This window comes from Poecile atricapillus, chromosome 1 (genome assembly GCF_030490865.1).
Source record: "Poecile atricapillus isolate bPoeAtr1 chromosome 1, bPoeAtr1.hap1, whole genome shotgun sequence".
NCBI classification, from domain to species: domain Eukaryota; kingdom Metazoa; phylum Chordata; class Aves; order Passeriformes; family Paridae; genus Poecile; species Poecile atricapillus.
Window position 1 is genome coordinate 71,088,380 of NC_081249.1, and position 20,678 is coordinate 71,109,057.

Consider the following 20,678-nt stretch of genomic DNA (forward strand, 5'->3'; position numbering starts at 1 on the left):
CAGGCTAAGGCTCACCTTTCAGGAGCGAGAGCACTTTCCGTAAATCTTGAATGGTATGAGGACTTACATCCACACTTCGAGACAGGGCAGGCTGTGTGACCTCTGACAGGCTCTCCGACAGAGAGCAGAAAAGGTATGTGTCCTTCTGTGTTTTGCATCCTTGACAAAGAATGAAGTTTAAAGGCTGTTAACTACGTGTGCTCCATACAGTGGTGCCTGAATGCTGTGGATTACATGAAACACCAACGTGCTTCCCTGCCGAAGGAGGGATGTGCCTGCGGTACCACCTCTAGATTTCACCCTCAGTCACGGCTCACGCCGTCCTTGAGAAGCTGCGGCTTCTGCCTCGCCCCAGGCGCCCGAGCTCTCTCGCCCGAGGGCCCCGGGGAGCCGGGAAACGCCTCCCAGGCTGAGGGGCCGGCCGGGCCCCCGCCGCCCCTCCGCAGCCACGGCCGCCGCTCTTAGGGCGGCACTTCCACCGCTCCCGCCTCCTCCTCCGCCTCCTTCGCGGCGCGGACCTCCGGGCGGCGCAGCCCCACCCCTTCCCCGTGCGGGGAGAGCCGCTGGCGGGGCGGATAGCGGGGCTTTGTGTGCCGCGGCGGCGGGATGTGAGTGCGGGCCGGGCTGGGCTGGGCGGGCAGGCTGCGGCATCGGCTCCGCCGCTTCCCCTCGGAGAACGGGACAGGCACCCGCCCGCCCATCGCTGCACCCTGAGGGCTCCGCCGCCCGTCTCGGGCCTCCGCGGTGCCCGAGGGGGAAGCGAGCGGGCGGCGGCGCTGCGAGCCTTTTCTCATCTGGTTTGTGTCGTGTTGCCGCAGGCTGGCCCGGGTGACCGTCCTCCATGACTGCCTGGGCTGCAGGACCTTCGAGCTGCCGCCGTCCGCGGCCGTGCGGGATGTGAAGAGGCGGATCGACGCGGAGGCCGGGCTGCCCCCCGCCCAGCAGCGCCTGTGGCACCGCGGCAGAGAGGTGAGGGCGGGCGGGGCGGCGGCATCGCCGCGGAGCTGAGGGGAGTCCCCGCCCCGGGGCTTGTGTCCTGCCTGGGCAGCGCGGTGGGTGCGTGTCCTTAGGTGCTCCTCTCGTGGGAAGCACGGAGGTCGTTTGGACGACCCTCACACCGCTCTTGATGGTGCCAGCTTTTATCATCCGAGTTTTTGTGACTTTTTTTTTTTTTTTTTTTTTTTTTTTTCCTGAAGTTCTCTGTGTGTTTTATCCTAATTGGGGAGATGTTGGAGAGTGCAGAAATTCACCCGAGAGAGCTGGTGTGTTTGTTCTGCCCTCCTCCCTTTCTGGCCAGTTTCAAGAGCAGAGTTGATATTACAGTGAGATGAAAGTGACAAGTTAAAAATTGAGGTCTGAGCGCAGGAGAGAGTCAAAAGAATGACCTTGTTCATTTGAAGGCATCAGCCTGCTGTCAGTCTTGCAGTACTGCTTTGAGTGCTTCTAGCTGTGCTCCTGGGAAATGGGAACCTGGAGATCTGGTATGATGGGATGAGTAGAAGGAAGAAGGGAGAGAGAGGAGGTTGGAAATTAATGTTAAATAGGGCAAGGGGATTTGCAGAGGTGTAGAGAAGAGAGGGCTCTAAGGAAACCTTATTGTGACCTTTCTATATAATGGGAGCTTTTAAGAAACATGGAAAGCTGCTTTCTGCCAAGGCCTGAAGTGATAGGACAAGAGACAATGGCTTTAAACCAAAAGAAGTTTAGATTGGGCTCAAAGAAGGAGTTTTTTGGGATGAGGGTGATCAGACACTGAAACAAGTTGCCCAGAGAAGTTGTGGATTCCTCATGACTGGAAATGTTGATGATCAGGTTGGATGGAGCTATGAGAGACCCGATCTATTTCCTGTTTATGGCAATGGTAGGAGGGGGAGTTGAACTACATGGTCCTCAAATGTCCCATTCCAACCCAAACCATTCTACAATATAGGGAAAGTTGGTTGTACAGCTCATGAGGCTTTTAAGAACCTTGGCAACACAAGTAGTCTTTGAGGGCTCAGGTTTGGAGCAAACTGCCTGTGTAGTTTATGTTTTGTTTTCTTGCCTGGTTTTGTGTGTCCTTGATTTTGTTCTCACCAGGCCTTCCTGTTTTGGAGGACAGACAGTATCACTTTCTAAAATTTGCATGGAAGTAAAGACTGGCTGACTAGCCCAGAAAACTTACCTTTTGCAGGGAACAGTCAGTAAGGAGACTGTAGTTGCTATTCTGTTTGTTCGTGGGTTTTTTTAATAGTAAACTAGAATATATATGGGAATATTTATTCTGTAGTGTAGCAAATTTGAAAATCCTTTATAAACTTTTGAACTCCTGTTTATTGGGGTCAAATGATTTTTTTAATTTTCTGATTTGTAGAATATCCATCCGTAAATAATTTTTTTCCATGAGAACTGTTGTACAACATGTTGTTGTACATGCAATTTACAAATGTTAAGTGAAGTCCAGTATCTTTTTCTCTCATAGTTCCTTATCATATTAAACTATTGATTTGGATGTTCAATGTCCAAGTTTCTAATGGTGTCTTGGTACAAAAATTGTACCTTAGGATATTTGGTTATTCTATCCCTTTAATGCTTGGTGATGGGTTCTGTGTATTGCTTTATATTTTAGTGATAAATATTTTAATGATTTCAGAGTAGTTACACCCAATTTTATGTCTTAAGAAAGTTTAACTCAAGTACAGTATTTCTGCAGTTTTACGATAAACCCACTGCTGTTTAATCACTATTTAAAACTGGTGTAAGTGAAAAATAATGTAAGTTTTTTTTCTTACTAATGTTGTTAAATAATGTTTACATACTCTGGACTAGGGCTGTGTTTTATTAAACGTAGTTAGATTATAATCATCTGTGTCTGTGTTAACACCAGCTGCTTTCTAGTGATTTGTTTTTACCCATCAAAGTGAGGAAGTAGTCCCAAAATCTACTATAAATTGAGACTAATATAATAATTTTGCATAATTATATTTTAATATGGTTTCTAATGAGTGCAATGGCCTTCTAATTCTGCATTTGTTGTTGCGTGCAACATATGTCGTATATGAATCTTCTAGACACACATCATATAAACTAGAATTGCAACAAAACCTTTATGTGTTATGATTGCTTAATAGTTTTCCCAGTGGCTGCTAAGGAATGTGTTGCTTAGTTTGCCTCAGTTTCTCTATGATGTGAGGCACTGGAGGTTGGATTAGGTGACTTTCAGTGGTCCCTTCTGCCTTGATCATGCTGTGATGGGTCTGCATGTAGAGGTAATGGAGGGTGAGGTGGTTGAATTCTTCAGGGGTGATTCTTTGGCACACTTTTGTCTCTACACACTGTCTTACCAGCTGCTTCGAGCTAATACTGCTTAGTTTAAGCCCCCTATGAAATTGCATACCCAGGTGTACTTGTGGAGTATACACAATATGTACTTCCTGTATATGCTACTTTTTTTTGTGAGAATGCTCCTTGGAACAAAAACTGCTTTAGTTTTATGCTTCCAGAACTTCCCTGAATACAAAACTTTTTCAACTGTAGAAATGAGGTCATGGCTTTCTCTTAGTATGCTTCTACAGACATTTTTTCCACCTGATTTCTTTTGGTGTTGTTATTATCAAACTGAAACTTCTGACCAAGATCTGTCTTATTTTTTCCTTCAGTTGTCTGATGGTATCAAGATTGTGGATCTTCAGAAGTCTCAATATCAAGTTTTTCTAGAGCTTCAGTCAAAAGGGTTGAAAGGAGGAGGTATGGAAAATATTTGTCTCTGCTTATAAACTAGAAGCTCAAAGCATTTTCTGATGCAATATGGAGTTAACTGAAAGTTTTATCTTCTTTAAATGGGAAGCAATTATTTTTCATGAAAGTCTTAGGTTTGTCACTTGTTCTTTTCATTCTGCTCTAAAAAAATTAAACTTCTCTATTTAAGTGCCTTGGTGTTTATTTTTTTTCCTGTGATATGTGTGGAATTTTGGTTATTGCTATGCTTTGGAATCAATAAGACTTGCCTTTCAGTAGTGTAGCTGCCTTGTCTCATATAAAATAAGCTGGATACTTGAAAGCAATTCAGATACTGAAAGGATATATTTTCAGTAACCACCATGTAAAAAATTATAACAGTGGTGAAAATTTCTGGATTTCTTCTGTTCTTTTTAGGTTTTTTCTTTGACAGTTTGGTTTTCTTTTGATTCTATTTACATTTTTATTAAAAAAACCTGAAGGTGTATCTTTTCATATGGTATCTTTATAACTGAATATCATCAGAAATGGTCTAATGAAAATCTGTCATGATTATTTTATTTGGCTGCTAGCACTAATATTCTTCTTAAAATAACTTTATTGTAAGGCAGTGGAATAAATGCTAATCAGATGGCATGAAGAGAGAAACCCTTCTTTTCATGCAGCTATTTTATTTGGTTTCACAAAATATTATATTTCTTAGCCTGTTCAAGGCATGTATGTATTGGATTATGGATTTTTAGTGACAGAGAGAAGTTTGTATATTAGGCAGAAGTTCATGTTCACATTATCTAGAACTTGAAGTGGTTAGAAAACACCTATGAAAGTGGTCCTCATGGTTCTATGACATCAAACATTTTTCTTCCTGTTGCTCTTGACTGCTTGCCCTGATGTTTTGCTGTGTGTAGGCTGTGGTAAACTAAAAAAAAAAGGGTTTTATTTTCTGCCATGCAAGTGTATAGATAATAATGTGTAGTGGCCCTAAGAAATCTTTCATAGGAAAGAAAACTGTTGCTGTATTTTTGTTCTTAGGATTGGAGGTTTTCTAAGAGATGTCACTGTAAGCAATCTTTGTCTAGATAAAGTGCTTAACCTTTCCTGGTCTACAGTTCTGACGTAAGTCAATCTAAAACATCTGAAAGGCTTCAGTATCAGGCATTTGTGTTCATTCTGGAGTCTTCCAGCTCAGGGATTTTTCCTTACAGCAGGTGAATCAAGAAATGCTCTGAATTTCTAACTTGGAAGTTTATAGTCAGTAGGACCAAACACGTGGGTTGCTGAAGTACTCTGAAGATTATCCATATACTCTTTGTGTTCATTCATTATTGGTGTCTATCAAATAATGCATGATCTTTTTATATGATCACAGAATAATTCATGTTGGAAGGGACATCAGGAGGTTTTTACTCCAGCCTGCTGCTCAGAGTGTGGGCAGCTCTGAGGTCAGACCAGGTCACTTGAGTGTTGTTCTGGTTGGACTTGGAAAGAGGATGGAGATTGCACAGACTTTCTGGGCTCCTAAGTGCTTGACTGCCCTTATGGTATAACAAGTTTCTCCTTGAAATTTGTGGTACCAGTTTTGTGTTAAATATGACTAGCTCTAATACTCAAGAAAAATCAGTTTAGCCTATAGCCAGAGTAATTGTTGTGACATACATGGACCTCTGCTCTGAAAGAGAACAAAGTCTGTCTTCATTCCTATCACTTCAAAGTTACTTGTCTGTTTTTGTGGTGGTTCCCATGGTGCACGAAATGTGTTGCTTAAGCACTTCCACCTATCTGTCCAACTTAGAGAAGATCAGTTTCTTTATTTTAGATAATTTCTGTTGATCAGTTCACCTTATGTTGGAGGTATATATATTGCATATTGACTTTCAAATACTTCTGTATACTGCAAGAATAACAGAAGTTATTGAATGCTTCACACATTCAGCTGTCAGTTGCAATTTCTTGCTTAATTTTTCATTAATGCTATTAAGTTACTATAAATAAAGTGGCACAAGAATATTTTAAAGACAAAATATTTGATGATTTTGCTTGATGCTTTCTCAGCAAATAGAACTCTTATTTTTTCCACTTTTTTTCACTTTGCTTTTTTATCCGAGTGTTTTATTCCAGAATATACATAATACGTGTGATTGAGTCTGTCTGCTTCATAAATACATGTATATTCAGAGGAGAGGGAGAGAATAATTACTTGTTAATAATTTTAAAAGGAAGCTTTTGATGGGGCATCATTAGGGACTTTTTTCCTTGTGAGGATTGCATCATTGCTATTTGTTTGAAGCACATGTTTTAGAGGTTTGGTTTAGGGAGCTGCCCTTTAGTCTCGGACTGGAGTTTGAAATTAAGAGTATTGAACCTTTCATTTTGTGATAGACTTTTTCTCTTGGAGCAGATGTTCATAATGCTGGGACTCTTTTCCCTCCAGCATTAGGCCCTGGCAACCCCAAAGCTGGCACCAGGTCCATGCCCAGAGTATGTCAGAACAGGAAGGCATTACAGCCAAACATAAGAGTGAAACTCTTCTGTGCCTGTGTGTGTAGCTGTCAGTAGGGGTAATCACTGATTGTAAGAGTTAGAGCCACTGCTGCCCTGGAATACTGTCCTGCTACTTAGAAAGTAGCAGTCTTTTAGAAGTTGCTACTTTTGAACATCATGTACTTGGAATTGTGGTATAACGGTTGCAAAGACTTAGACTCCAAATTTATTTCATCTAGATATGAAGCAGCTTGTTGACTTCGACACCAAGACTGCTATTTCACCTTTTTAATTAAAAGATTTATAATGTAGGATTTTCACAGTTGATTCTGGAAAGACAAGATTTTACAGTAATAGGCCTTGAGTTAATTTAAAGAAATTATTGTTTTCAGTAATTGTTTAGTATTTTTTTAAAATCTGAAATTAAGTGCATAGCAGCATAATACAGTTTTTTTTCTGTTTGTTTGTTTTTTTGTTTTTAGGTCGTTTTGGACAAACAACTCCACCACTTGTTGATTTTCTAAAGGATATATTAAGAAGATACCCAGAAGGAGGACAGATTCTTAAGGTAGACAATAAATAAATAGTATTTTTATATGTCATTTAATATGCATGATATAATGCCCAAGTTTAACACTTCCCAGCTGTCGTGGTTTAAACCAGTAATTAACAAAAAGGGGAAAAAGGAATTATTTATTTCTTGCTGTGAGATATGGATTAAAATAAGAGCAAACCAGGCATAAAACTTAAAAGGAATAAAGAAGAGTTTATTGACAAACTACAAGAATAAGAACACCAGAATAAACTTTTAGAAAAACCTTTTCATTTCTCACTGCTCACTATTCTTTTGTTTACATGACAACAGAGACAAAAACTGTATAATTTTGATGGTTTAAACAGTGCTAATTCTTTCTATAGTCTTTTCCTCAGTTTCTGTAGAGAAACAGAAGTTCCTTTCTGTTAATTTATGGAGTTTGTCACAAGAAAACTATTTTTGTTATAGTTTCTCGTTTCTCTGATATCAGCTGCTCAGAGCTACTGTTATTAAAGCCCACCCCTCCCATTCCACATCACTCTGAAAATGTGTTATGGGTCATGAGTTTGAAGATAGCATTTTTAAGGATAAGTTAGTCAAAGGTAAAAGTTCTCTTCATCTGCTTCTGTGAGCTTCACTAAGAAACAGTTTTTCTCATTGCCTCTCAAGGCTTCAAATTTCTCAGCACTTCACTATACCACAATTACTTCACTTATTACTTAAATTTACACTTTGAACACCTTATTCCTCTCCATACTCTATTATGAATTAAAGGGGTTTTTCTCAAGACTTCATTGTCCATTTCTATAGTTTTAACAGAAAGATATTTCAGCTTAATTAAAGCATCTCCTTAATTCTCTACCTTTCTTGAAGTCTCTTTTCTTTCTTGCCACTAGTAGTTTATAAAGTCTCTTTTCATGTTGATTACTTTCCTTTTCTCTCTCTGGATGAAAAGATTAATCTGCAAGTTTCATCTGGATAAGAAAGAGTTAAAATCTTGCCCAGGCTTTGTAGATGGTTCGGTGATCTCTGCCGGAGCAGCAGCTGAAGCTGTCTTTGATAGAAGATTCTTCATGGCTGCTCTGCAGTGTAGTTGCTGTTTCAGCCTGCCGCAGGTCCAGAGCTTTTCTTCTTTACTCGGCAGTTTCCTAGTAAATTCTATTACAGCAAAACCTGCAGCTAAGCCAGGAACCGGCCTGGCCCGGCTCAGCCCGGGGCAAGCCCCCGCCGGTCCCCATCTCCCGGCCGGGAGAACGGCAGGCCCAGCCCGGCTCCCCACCCAGGCCGCATGGCCTGGGCAGAGAACGGGAGGCCAGCCGGAGCTCCGCCACTCTTCACAACCAGGAAACAAAAAAAAAACTACAGACTTCTGGGTGTACACTTTAAGGTGGAGTTCACAAGTTGATTCTACTTTTCAATGGCTAAAACTGCTGTCAATTCTCAGCAATGACCGATAATTGGTCAAGAGAAAAGACTCCCAGGAGACCCCAGCAACTTTAACTTTCTTAAAGGTAAAGGAACTTTATGACACCAGCAAATCTTGTGGTTGTTTATCTTATATTCATTGTATTCTAGAAGATATATGTTTCCATTTCTGTGGACAAGGCAAAGTGAGTTGTGTGCTTTATGTGGTTTCTTGTTTCTTTGTTTGTTTTTCTGAGTTTGCTTAGTAGATGATGAATTGTGTCATTTATCATAACTTCCTGTGGTAAAGTTTGAAAATGGCAGTTTGATTATTTTTTTTTTTTTTAGAGCATTCTGGGGTGAGTAGTTGGAACTTAAACTTCTCATGCAGGATGCATCATTACATGGGTGGTAGGAACTTAATTTCCTTAGTGTATGGGAATACTAGGTTCTAACTAATGGGATTTGATACAGATATATCTTATCTATCTATGCATGCACGTATACAAAACACACAAATACAAATGTTGATAGATGATGACAGATCCTTATGTATGTTGTGTTGTTTGCAACCATGGAACTAGAAGCTGATTACGCTTAGTGGGGAAGCCCAAGATAAGCATATCTTCAACTGTTTTGGCAAATTGCCTCCTGGGTATGTTCTGAGCAGTGTTTGTAGGATAATAATAATAAAAATGCTTACATTTTTATTATTCCTCAGCACTAGTTGCATCTGTAAAATTCATTTGAATTAAGAAGGGTTCAGATCTCCTCAACATTTAAAACCCAAACTTTCATTCCAGCATGAAGAAAAAATTTCCTTAGAAATCAGATAAATAAATCTAAAAGTAGAAATTATGCTATTTTCATAGTTTACAATTTAGGGTTAACAGCTTGTTAGAGAGCGATTACTACCAGGAATTTTGCTGATACCTTAAAATTTATTTCAGTGTTTTGATTCTTCAGATACAATGCTGTTACAGCTGAATGTAGCAGCTACCCTGTGTGCCACAGCATGAATGCAAGTCTGACTTCACGATGATTGCCAAACCTAGTATTTAATATTTCTGGAAACTTTGGGCTTACTGTGTCTTCGTGAAGGACCGTCACAATTGTTCTTTTAGAAGAAGAACTGCATATAAATGTCTTGTAATTCTTTAAACATTTGTTATTTATGCTTAACTGTAGGTGTATTTCTTGCTATTTCATAATACTTCAAAACTGTGTAGAAGTGACAGCATAATATGCATTAAAGACTGACCATACTGTCAAAAACTGCAAAATAAAAGGGTTATAATTTTGGAACTAGATATTAGATAACAGTGAGCTTATTTTAGTCTCAACATCTCAACATCTCAACATCTCCAAGTATACTTGGATGTAACCTAATCTGAAATACTTGCTGCTAGTTGATGCATTTTTTAAGTACAAGTTCATCTTTCTATGAAGTCTTTTATGTATAACTGAATGAGATTGAAGTGTATGAATACATTGCATGTGGTGTATCGACGTTGCTTTTCAACTGAACTGAAATACTTGCTTGTGCCAAGCTTGCACACACCCACATAAACATACACACGTGTTTATGTGTCTGGAGCCCTGATACACTGTGGTGATTCAGTGTAAATAGACCATTGTGTGAGGCTGTAATCCCGTAGGTATTTATAATCATGCTTACGTGTCTACCGTTGATGAAAACAGGACTGAATAGGCGTATTTTATTAATGCTCGTGTTTACAGACCTGGTATACTGACATTTGACTTTTCTGTAGCTCTCACCACTGCTACTACTATTTAACAAACAGTATTAGCAGTCTTAAAATAAGCCTCTTTCCAGTCAGTGTGTTTCATTCAACAGGGTTGCTGCTCTGTCGGTTCATGACTTAGGGAGTTACCGGTCAGAGCTGCTTTGCAGCCCTTTGCCGGAGGGGTGTTAGAAGTGTGAGCACTATGGCCCAGGATTGGTTGGTTCATACTGTGAAATGTTACCTTGAACATAATTCAGTTGATGTAAAGAAGAGTGCTGTGCATTATCCTTTTGTGAATGCTTGTCTCGCTGTTGTTGTACAACTGTTTGTAAGGATTTAGCTAATACACTTTGATAAATGTAAAATTCTTCACTTCTCACATTTGCCTTGTTTTGAGACTTCTACAGCTCTGATTCAGAATAATGTAGTAGTAACAGTTTAGTAACTTATTTCTCAGCTTTGTGACTGCTTTTGTATGGTATTTTAGCTCCAAATTCAAATCATATTTATAGTATTTGTCTGAATACTTGTTTTACAAGGATACCTATTCTTATGCAGGTCAAGTGGATAAAGCCTTTTTGGTTGAAACATAAGAAAACAATTACACTTGAGACAATTGCTTGTTATTTTCTACTGTTTAAGTTCAAAAGCTATTACTAGAATATGTATTACTGCATTATACTTTGTTTTGATTTATTTTGTCTGCCTCAGGAACTGATACAGAATGCAGAAGATGCTGGTGCCACAGAGGTTCGGTTTCTATATGATGAAACTCAGTATGGAACAGAAACATTATGGTCAAAGGACATGGCACAATATCAGGGTAAGTGTAAGTTTTATTAAATTTGGCCATTATTCTTCAATACACATGTTGTCTGGGGATGGCAGTTCTGGCTATGTCCCCTCTCAACTCCTTAGCAGCCCCAGCCCGCTCCCTGTTTGGGCCACATGAGAAGCAGAAAAGGCCTTGGTTCTGCATAAGCCCTGCTCAATGATAACTAAAACAGCCCTGTGTTATTGTCATTATTTCCAGCACAAATCCAAAACACAGCCCCCAGCTGCCATGAGGACCAAGCCAGCACACCAGTTTTTAATGTAAAGATGACCTTTGCTCTTTACACTTCAGCATTCTCCAGGCAGTTCAGTTTTCTTCCCCATCCTTTTTTCTCTTGACCTTACACCCAGCTTTGCTCCATGTTGTCTATGTCCTACAAATTTCTTGAAGCTTTAAGGTTTTTACATAATTTACTGTGGCTTTGTGAGATAAAGGTCAATTATGTATTAAAAAGTATTATTATTATTATTATTATTAATACTATTTTTAAAATTAGTTTGCATAGTCATCCTGAAAGGCATTTAGTTGTAATTTGAAGTTGCAATGGTGGATGATCCACTGCTTTTTTCTTCCAGCTTTTTTCAGTTGTTAATCAGCCTTATTATGTCTTCTAATGTGAATTTGTCTATCTTACATTCTAGACACAAGTTATTGTTTTATCTTGCCTTATATTCTCTTCCAGTGGAGGTATCTTTAGATTGTGACTAGTACATTTTTCAAACATCTCTTTTATAGTCTGAACAGATTGAGTTTACACCTTGTGCCACATGACACTTCTTTCAGAAGTTTTGTTGTTTTCTGCTTTTTGTTCAGTTTTTCAGAAGCATTCTTTAAAAATGTGGATGTAAGAATTAAATAATACATCAGAATATAAATCTGAGTACCATTTGCAGAGGTAAATTCATCTCCTTGCTTTTGCATTTTGCTTTTTTTTCATTACCAGGCATAATTTTACATCATCTTAGAGTCATAGCTTCCCCATTAAATTTGCACATGCATATACTTCAAAGAAATGCTTTCTCACGTCTGTGAGTTCATTTCCTAGAAATTTTGAACATTAAATAGTTTTCTTCTTCTGTCATCTTTTTAACTTTTGCCTGTTTATTAAAGGGCCAGCATTTTATGCATACAATGATGCAATTTTCACCCCTGAGGACTGGCATGGTATACAGGAAATAGCAAGAAGCAGGAAGAAAGATGATCCCCTGAAAGTTGGAAGATTTGGAATTGGCTTTAATTCAGTTTATCATATAACAGGTAAACTTAGCAGCTATTTTAAAAAGAAAATGTTGAAGTTTTAAATAGTTAAATTACCTTAGATATTCACAAACATTTAATATTTTCTCTATAGTGTGTTTTAAAATGAGTCCATGGCTAGATTTTCTTATGAAGCATTCTTATTTTTTCTCTAATCTTCTAAGGTATCTATTTGATTTTGAAAGTTTTTGAAGAAGATTGTTCTGTTAGCATCATTATATACTTAGTCCTTTATATTGAAATGAGCATTCCTTCACACTGGTATTTTATTTATATACTTATATATAAATATATATAGTATTTATACCAGTAAATATATTTATATACTGGTATTTATTTATATATTTATACACTGCTGCTCATTTTATAGAGGCTTGTAATATAGGGTAGGTATCCAAGTAGAAGTGGGAAAGTTCTACTCACTAGACTGAAAGTCTTCCGCAGGTTTTTTGTATAATGAGTGATTTTTATTTATTGCTAGAAAATATATTGTATATATAATGTATATATAAAATATAATGTAATGGAGGTATATGCACATTTGCACTTGAAAGAGGTAGTACATACTGTTTTGCAAGTTTGTAATACTCAGTCTTGAAATCTGTTATTCTCCTAGAATGTTTTATTGTGGTACAGAAGAAGCATAAATAATGCTTACAGTCTCCACAGTTATAATAGTGCAGGATAAGAGGGAAATCTTTTCTGAAATAAAAATTTTTACCTTGTGAAGTGAATTTGTAAGACACATGATATTTTTAACAATATTTTACCTAGCTGAGCATGAATACAATTAATACATTCAGTGGTTTGATAATTCTGTGAATTTGTGCTTTTAAATGTACAGAATTACTGTTTGCCAGCCTTCAAGATCTGCAAAGTATTAATCTAGTAGAACACACATATAGTAAATTACTTTGTTAGTTTTTTTCCTTAAAAATACTGGAAACATAGAAGTATGTAGTTGAAAGAAATTGTACTTCCTGTTGCTCAGTGTGCTGGAATTCAAATGGTTGAATGAGTATTTATATATTCAGCCGCAGAACAGGTGTGTGCTTGTTTCTTCCTTCTTGGTAAGCACTGAATTACGTTATCAGAATCATAGAATCACGTAGGTTGGAAAAAAAACCTTTAAGAACATTGAGTCCAACCATAAGCCTAATGGTACCAAGTCCACTACTAAGCCATATCCCTAAGGGTCACACATCTGCATGCCTTTTAAATACCTCCAGGGATGGTGTCTCAGGCCATTTCCCTGGGGATTGTACTCAGTTCATCACAGTTTTAGAATATTTTATTTTTACCCTTTTAAAATTTGTTCCTTAACACTGTATTTTTAAAGTATGTTGTTTTAGGATTATTAATAATTATTGGTTTTTATGTATACAGATGTCCCTAGCATCTTCAGCGGTGACCAGATTGGAATGCTTGATCCCCATCAAACCCTCTTTGGACCTCATGAGTCGGGCCAGTGTTGGAATCTAAAAGAAGATAGCAAGGAAATAAATGAACTTACTGACCAATTTGCACCTTTCATTGGTGTATTTGGCAGCACTAAGGAAACCTTTAAGAACGGAAATTTTCCTGGTACTTTTTTTCGTTTCCCACTTCGTCTGCAGCCTTCCCAACTCAGCAGCAATGTTTACGACAAACAGAAGGTTTTGGAGCTGTTTGAATCCTTCAGAGCAGATGCAGACACAGTGTTGCTTTTCCTGAAGAGTGTTCAGGATGTTTCATTGCATGTTCGGGAAGCTGATGGAACGGAGAGGCTGGTTTTTAGAGTAACTGCCAGTGAGAACAAGGCCTTGAAACACGAAAGACCCAATTCTATCAAAATTCTGGGAACTGCAATAAATCAGTATTGTAAGGGAGTTCCAAGCAATAGCGTAACATGTGTGACATACCATGTAAATATAGTTGTAGAAGATGAGAGTGTTAAGGACGCACAGAAAACATCATGGTTAGTATGTAACTGTGTGGGTGGTCGAGGAATGTGTACAGAACTGGATGGTTTAGCTGATGACTTGAAATTTGTTCCTACTATTGGAATAGCCATGTCTTTAGCAACTAACGAGGAGGAAAACGGAGCTGTAGCAGACTTTTCAGGAAGAGCATTTTGTTTTCTGCCTTTGCCTCCAGGTGAAGAAAGCAAAACTGGACTTCCAGTTCATGTTAGTGGTTTCTTTGGTCTCACAGACAATAGGAGGAGTATCAAATGGCGAGAGTTGGATCAGTGGAGAGATCCAGCAGCATTGTGGAATGATCTTCTTGTGGTAAATATAGTGCCTAAGGCATATACCACCCTCATTTTGGAAGCTATCAAACGAATGGAGACTGAGAAGAATTCAGATTTTCCATTATCACCTGAAAGAATTTATAGGTTATGGCCTGATGAGAACAAAATCAGGGTACCCTGGAAACCAATTGTAGTACCTCTCTTTAAAGACCTGCTCCAGCACACAGTTATTTACTCAGTGAGTAATCAGTGGATAAATGTGGAACAGGTGCACTTTTCTGAAATGGATGAGAGTTTGGAGTACACACAGTCTGTTCTCAACTACCTCCAGAATTCAGGGAAGCAGATTGCCAAGGTACCAGCAAATATTGCTAGTGCAGTGCATCTTACTATTTCTACTGCTAAAGCTGTGAAAAAAGTGACTCCTGCTCTAGTGCGGCAAGTGCTAAGGAAATCTGGACACAGTGGACCTGCTGAAGAAAAACTTCATCTTTTAGAATTTGTGCTTTCTGATGGAGTCTACAGTGAACTGATTGGATTGGAGCTTTTGCCTTTACAGAATGGGAAATTTATTCCTTTTTCCTCATCTGTGTCAGAGCAGGATGTAGTTTACATAACCTCGGAAGAATATCCCAGGTATGCTTAATATTTGTAATACTGTGGGGAGGTTTTTTATTAGGTTTTTTTTTAAATTTAGATGTTAAAACAGCGCTTCAGACTGTTCTTTGCTTGTCAACAAACAAGGTATGCAGCAGCCTGTGATGAAATAAGGCATAGATAGAACTCAGTTTTCTATATATGTATATGTCTGTGTGCATATGTCTCATTTGAAAAGTTAGACACCTATTTACCATTAACTCTTTATAAAAGAATTGTATGATTCTTTAAGAGAATACCTTAGGGTACATTTCCAGTTTATTTTCTTCTTGGAATTATAAATACGAGGAAATTAGAAACATGCATACTAGGAAGTTCATTAAATTAGGTAATTATAAGAGTTTTTATTAAATTTAAGGCTTGAGATTGCATCTCGCTTTTTTTTTTTTATCAGAACACTTAATTTCAGTAAGGTAGTACTAAAAACTGGCTTCAAGAAATAAGCAGATACTACAATGAGCTGTTTTTCACATCTGCTCTCCCTTTGTTCTTCCCAGTCCCTCTTCAATTAGTTTTTTTTCCCTTGCTTATTTCCCAGCTGCATCAGTGCTCCAATTTGTTTCTCATTTCATCAGCCAAAAGAGCTTGCACTGACTCTGGGGAGGGGATAGCAAAGAGCAGGCTAGCTGGAATAAATGAGCTTGGAGTCCCTGTGGAGAAAGCATGACTACTGCTTTTTATGTCTTTACTGGATTATGCACATATTAAATACTTGTTAAATCTGGACCATTCTGCACACAATGTCTAAAGACAAGGCTTGAAGTCACCCAGACACACCAGATGTCTTACTGTTTCCTCTTAAAAAGTGCTGCCTCTATGCATGATTACAATGATCCCTCCTCCTTTGCCTCAGAGTTCCACTAATTTCCAGACTCTCAGCTTGAGAGAATGTGACACTTGGCATATGTTTTTTACATCTCTGTGGACTGTTTAAAAGGGAAGTAGAGGTGGGTTGAAGTGTGCCCATATAGGTATTATTAAGGTAAAAAGTGCTTCAAATGAGGTTCTTATGTAAATTGTTTTGAATATACATATAGGCAGCCAATCTTAAAGAAAAGCAGTTGGATGCAAGTAACTTTTCTTCCCATGTTTCTTGAAAACAATTGCATATCTTCAAGCCTGCTGCTGTTCTTTTTCTGCTATATTCTAAACAGAATCATGGAATGGGTCAGGTTGGAAGGAGCCACAGGGGGTCATTTGGTCCAACCTCCCCGATCAAGCAGGGCCATCCCAGAGCAAATGGCACAAGATTGTGTCCAGATGGTTCTTGAATATCTCTCATGAGAGAGGCTCCGTAGCCTCTCTGAAAAATCAGTATTCATTTCAGTACTAGGTTATTGCACAGCAAAGTTCTTCCTCATGTTCAGCTGGAACTTCCTGTGCATCAGTTTCTGCCCATTCACTCCTGTCCTATTGCCTGAATCCTTGGCGCCAGAAAAAAGAGCCTGGCTCCACCATCTTGACACCCTCCCTTCAGACACAGATAGACATGGATTAGGTCCCCTCTCAGTTGTCTCCTCTCGAGGCTGATGAGGCCCAGCTCCCTCAGCCTTTCCTCATAAGAGAGATGTTCCAATGCCTTAAGCATCGTTGTAGCCCTCTGCTGGACCCACTCCAGGAGCTCCATAAATTTAAACTGATAATCATAAACCCATAATCTTTTCTTGCTCTAAACAATTCAGGTTATTTATCAGGGGATTACAGCTACACAGAGCCTATCATTCTAATGTCTTTTTCTTAAAAAAATATGTTTTTTAGCATCTTTCATGAGATGATTTATCTTTTGTTCTTTCACTTTGTTAATCCTTCCAGAAGTTAAGCCAGTATACTAATACAGAAAACATTCTCATGATGAGACTAACAAATTAGCCCTGACTAATTTGGCTAGACTAGTCTAATTAGACTAGTCTGAGTCCTGCTTCAGACTAGTCATAAGTCACTTTTTTTGAAACTTAAGGGTACCAGTAGTTCTTATTCAGTTCATGTTCCACTGGTAATGGACCTGGTTTGATTAGTCTTGTAAAGCTGATACAAAAGCTTATTGTAACAGGCATAAATCTCCTTGCTAGCTGTGATGAAACAGAAGTTTGAAGTAGCAATGCTTTCTTTGCCTACATTCTTGCCTACAACAAGCATCTTTAATTCTAAATCTTTAAGTATGATAAATTGTGTATGTTAGATGTTTCAAAACCCTTTCAATTTAGGAGATTGTCCCTTATTCAGATTTGAAGCCTGCTAAGAAGGTAAAATAAGCTCTTAGAAATTTTCTTTCTGCTAACTGCGGAGGAACAGGATTCTGTGTTGATTTATGTCTAATGAACACACCTGCAATCAGAACTAAACTGGGTATTTATTTTTGATTCCACAAAGACCAAAGCCCTGAAAACTGATTTAGTTTAAAGTGCCAAAGTAGGAGAAGGGGAGGATGAGACTGACTCTTGGCACAATAACTCTAAGTATTGACTGCAGAATTTCTGAAATCTGTAGATCTTTTCAAATCCACAGATCTGTGTGACATTCTAGAATTATGTGTTGTATTTTATGTAAACTTTTCAAACTGAATTTTAAGAGACATAGAATGGTAGGTGCTATTTTTTTTTTTTTTTTTTTTTTTTAGAGAACAAATAGGTGAGAATAGTTTTTTAATCCCAGTTTTTCTATCAAAGAAAACTTGCTTGGACCTGGTTTGAAAAGAAGAGTAGTTGGAAAAATTACTTTCTTACTAATGTCTTCCTCTAAATGTATAACTTTTTTATTTGTCAGAAAATGCCCACTGAAAGTCCTACTCTGCATATGCACATGATGGCTTTCCATGCTACAGTTCTACCATGACAATTATCATGCTATTAATGACTATACATTAATCTAAATAAATGAGGCTTTGCTAAAGTGTTGGGGCCTTTTTTTTTATCTTTTTCTCTATTTTCGTGGTTAGATCACTCTTTCCTGGCCTGGAGGGAAGGTTACTCTCTGATGACCTGAAGCCTGAGGTCCTTGCTGCTTTGAAAGAAGCTGCCAAAAGTCGAGGTAGTGTGTCTTTTGTATTCTCTTACAGAACTTCTAATGATTCAAACAGATTAGCTGTAAACCCAAATTTAAAGTAATGTCTCTTGAAGTTGAGTTCCCATAAATAAGACAGTCATCTAGAAAAACCCAAACCATTAAGATATGATAGACTTGTTTGGATGGGAAATGACACAGATGGAAATGATAAATGAACAAAAAGGCAAAGAAGGATGAAAATTTGTGATGAAATTATAGAGACTCGTTTAGTAAAATGTATTCAAGGGTGAAGAATTTTATTAATATAGTATTCCTCCACCTAAGACACTCTTAATTCTGTTTTATATTTATAGTATTTGCATATGCAATAGGTGTGTCATGGTTTTAGTATCGTGGATCATCTTTTAACTCAGAATTGCAAGTGCATGTACTTTATTTCATTAATTGCAAGAAATGTACTTCAATATATTTCTTTTAAACCCGATTAGATCAGTTTAAGTATCTAGCCTCAAGTATACTGTAGATCAAATAATGTTGTCATATGTTTCCTGATTCTTAATTCATCATTTATGGTTGTGTCAGTGTGGACCTACTGAAATATTCCAAATCATGATCAGAAGACATGGTGAGGGAGTTTTTTTATTTATAGATAAGCTACCTCTATGTTTAACTGTCTTCACAATTAATTTAATTCTGGTTTCTGTTCTCCTCAGAGTTTGTCTGCACTTACCTTTCCACCCTTGTGTGGAAATCAATCATTTGATTGATAAATTTGAAGCCTAAATCTCAGAAATAATTTCATGTAAACACAATTCCCAAATCAAGTCACTTGTTAGCTCATCATATACTAACACTATTTAAAAGTAAGCTGTTCTTCAATGTCTAGAAAAGGCACTTTTCAAGAAGAGGTTCTTCTCTCTTTTTTTTTAATTATTTGATTCATCATAATTCTTTCTTAGACTGAAGATGTTAGAACTAGGTGTAGAATATTATTACTCACAGCCTTGATTTTCTTTTCTTTATATCCTTTATCATGGTCTTCAGTCATTTAGTGTCTATTTCTTCTGTGTTTTGACCTTTTTTCCCCTTCAGTCCTTGAAATCTTTCCTCTTTACTATTCTTTTTCTTGAGTTCTAAAGCTCCTCCTTTCTCCATGTTTTGATCATTCTTTCATTATCAAAAACAAAAGAAAAACAAGGTAATCCTGAAGCAAGATGATAAATTTTTAAGCTATGGTAAAGCATCTATGAAAAAATTAAAATAATTGACTTTTTGCATAGAGTAAAACATGTAAATATTTAATATAAAATGTATCAAGTACATGAAATCTGAGACTTTAACTGAATATGAAGGACATCAAGTTTGAAATTATTATAAAGAAAACCTTTATTTTAAAAAGCAGATTTTTCAAAGTCCTATCAGCATATTAGATGATGTGTGCTGGGTCTATTAATGCAGTAGAATATCCTTGGTTTAATATTTTTTCTCTACTGTTAATTGCCCTCAGTACTGTTTTTAAACAGAATGTAAAGTGTTGAAAGTAATAACTACTTCAAATTGTGTATCCAGACAGGGAATGCTTGTGATCTAGGATGGAATCATAAGGAGCAACTGTTTAATAGTACCTTTTAAGGAATGGATATATATATATAGGTATCAAGACTACCACAGTGAGATTAGATGCATGAAGATTTTATGTAAACAGCAATGTTAGTGTTGGAAAATGCCTGTTCTGTGTGATGAAACCTTGAACTGATTTTCAAGATCAGTACTTTCCTAGACAATTTCCTCCAAGTGAATGTCACAAAGTGATCTAAAAGCAGGTTTAAATTAAAAAACAGAGCAAAACAACTGAAACAAAATACAGTATATGCTTGAATACATCTTTGACAGAAAACACAGAGGTAACAGAAGCAGAAAAAACCCTGTATGTTATTAAACCAGTCCCTTGCTGAGTTCTAGGACATGCCTTCCCTTGCAGGCTTGGTCTCAGGACTGCAATGAAGTATTTTTAGTCCTTTTAGATACTGGGGAGATTTTAGGTCACATTTAAGTCTTGCTTTTTTCTCTCTTCTGGCAGTTTCTTTCAATGATATTTTTCTAGCCTTTATGAAGACTTTATGCCTTTCATTCATTAGAAGAACTTATTTTTGTAAATAAAAATGGCGAGTATTCTTCTAAATGTTCTCGAAATTACTAAATACTATTAGATAATTCTTTACAAGATTCAGGTGTCCTACTTTTCATTCTACCTCCTACTAAATTATTCTTCATTCAATGATTTGGCATTACTGTACAACTGCACTACCATAAAAGTTGTGTGTTACTATAAACAATAAGTATTAGAGGGGGTTTTGAGAGGTTTAGAAATCTTAATCTGTCAAGAATTTTATTTAGATAGCTGTAGAAAGTACATGAGAGGGATTTCTGATACAGTTGCAGAAACAGGAAATTTTTTTATTTTTTCTTTGAGATGGGATGCAGTTGTTTTTATTGTGTTGGTCAAAGATGAACAGATCTGACTTTTACTCTCCTAAAATGTGAACTGTATTTGTCTAGTTAGTAACTGTTGCTATATTTAGTGTATTAATATGTAGGTCACAGGATGTTTTCTAAAAATGGATTTGATTATATTCTAGCCCAACAGCTTCTCTGGGGATTTTCAGGTATGGTTATTAATTGAAGATATACTGGTTTGGATTGAAGCGTGATATTTGTGTGAATTTGGTGATTAGCCTTTCTCATTGCCCCAGCTTTCTTGTAAAAAAACCTTGCCAAATAGTGCTGCCAAGAGATAGCAACCTAACA

At 37.6% G+C, this 20,678-nt stretch overlaps 1 protein-coding gene across 1 annotated transcript in view; it reads left to right on the top strand.

The window, feature by feature from the left end:
• Positions 1-551: 551 nt before the first annotated feature.
• The window catches only part of SACS (sacsin molecular chaperone), a 34,701-nt gene continuing 14,574 nt past the window's right edge, over positions 552-20,678 (top strand). The window contains exons 1-8 of the mRNA XM_058829197.1: positions 552-608; positions 819-969; positions 3,639-3,726; positions 6,681-6,766; positions 10,597-10,708; positions 11,831-11,977; positions 13,364-14,846; positions 17,803-17,894. Of these exons, the coding sequence (XP_058685180.1) occupies positions 607-608; positions 819-969; positions 3,639-3,726; positions 6,681-6,766; positions 10,597-10,708; positions 11,831-11,977; positions 13,364-14,846; positions 17,803-17,894 (2,161 nt within the window). The 5' untranslated portion in view covers positions 552-606. The remainder of the gene's footprint in view (positions 609-818; positions 970-3,638; positions 3,727-6,680; positions 6,767-10,596; positions 10,709-11,830; positions 11,978-13,363; positions 14,847-17,802; positions 17,895-20,678) is intronic.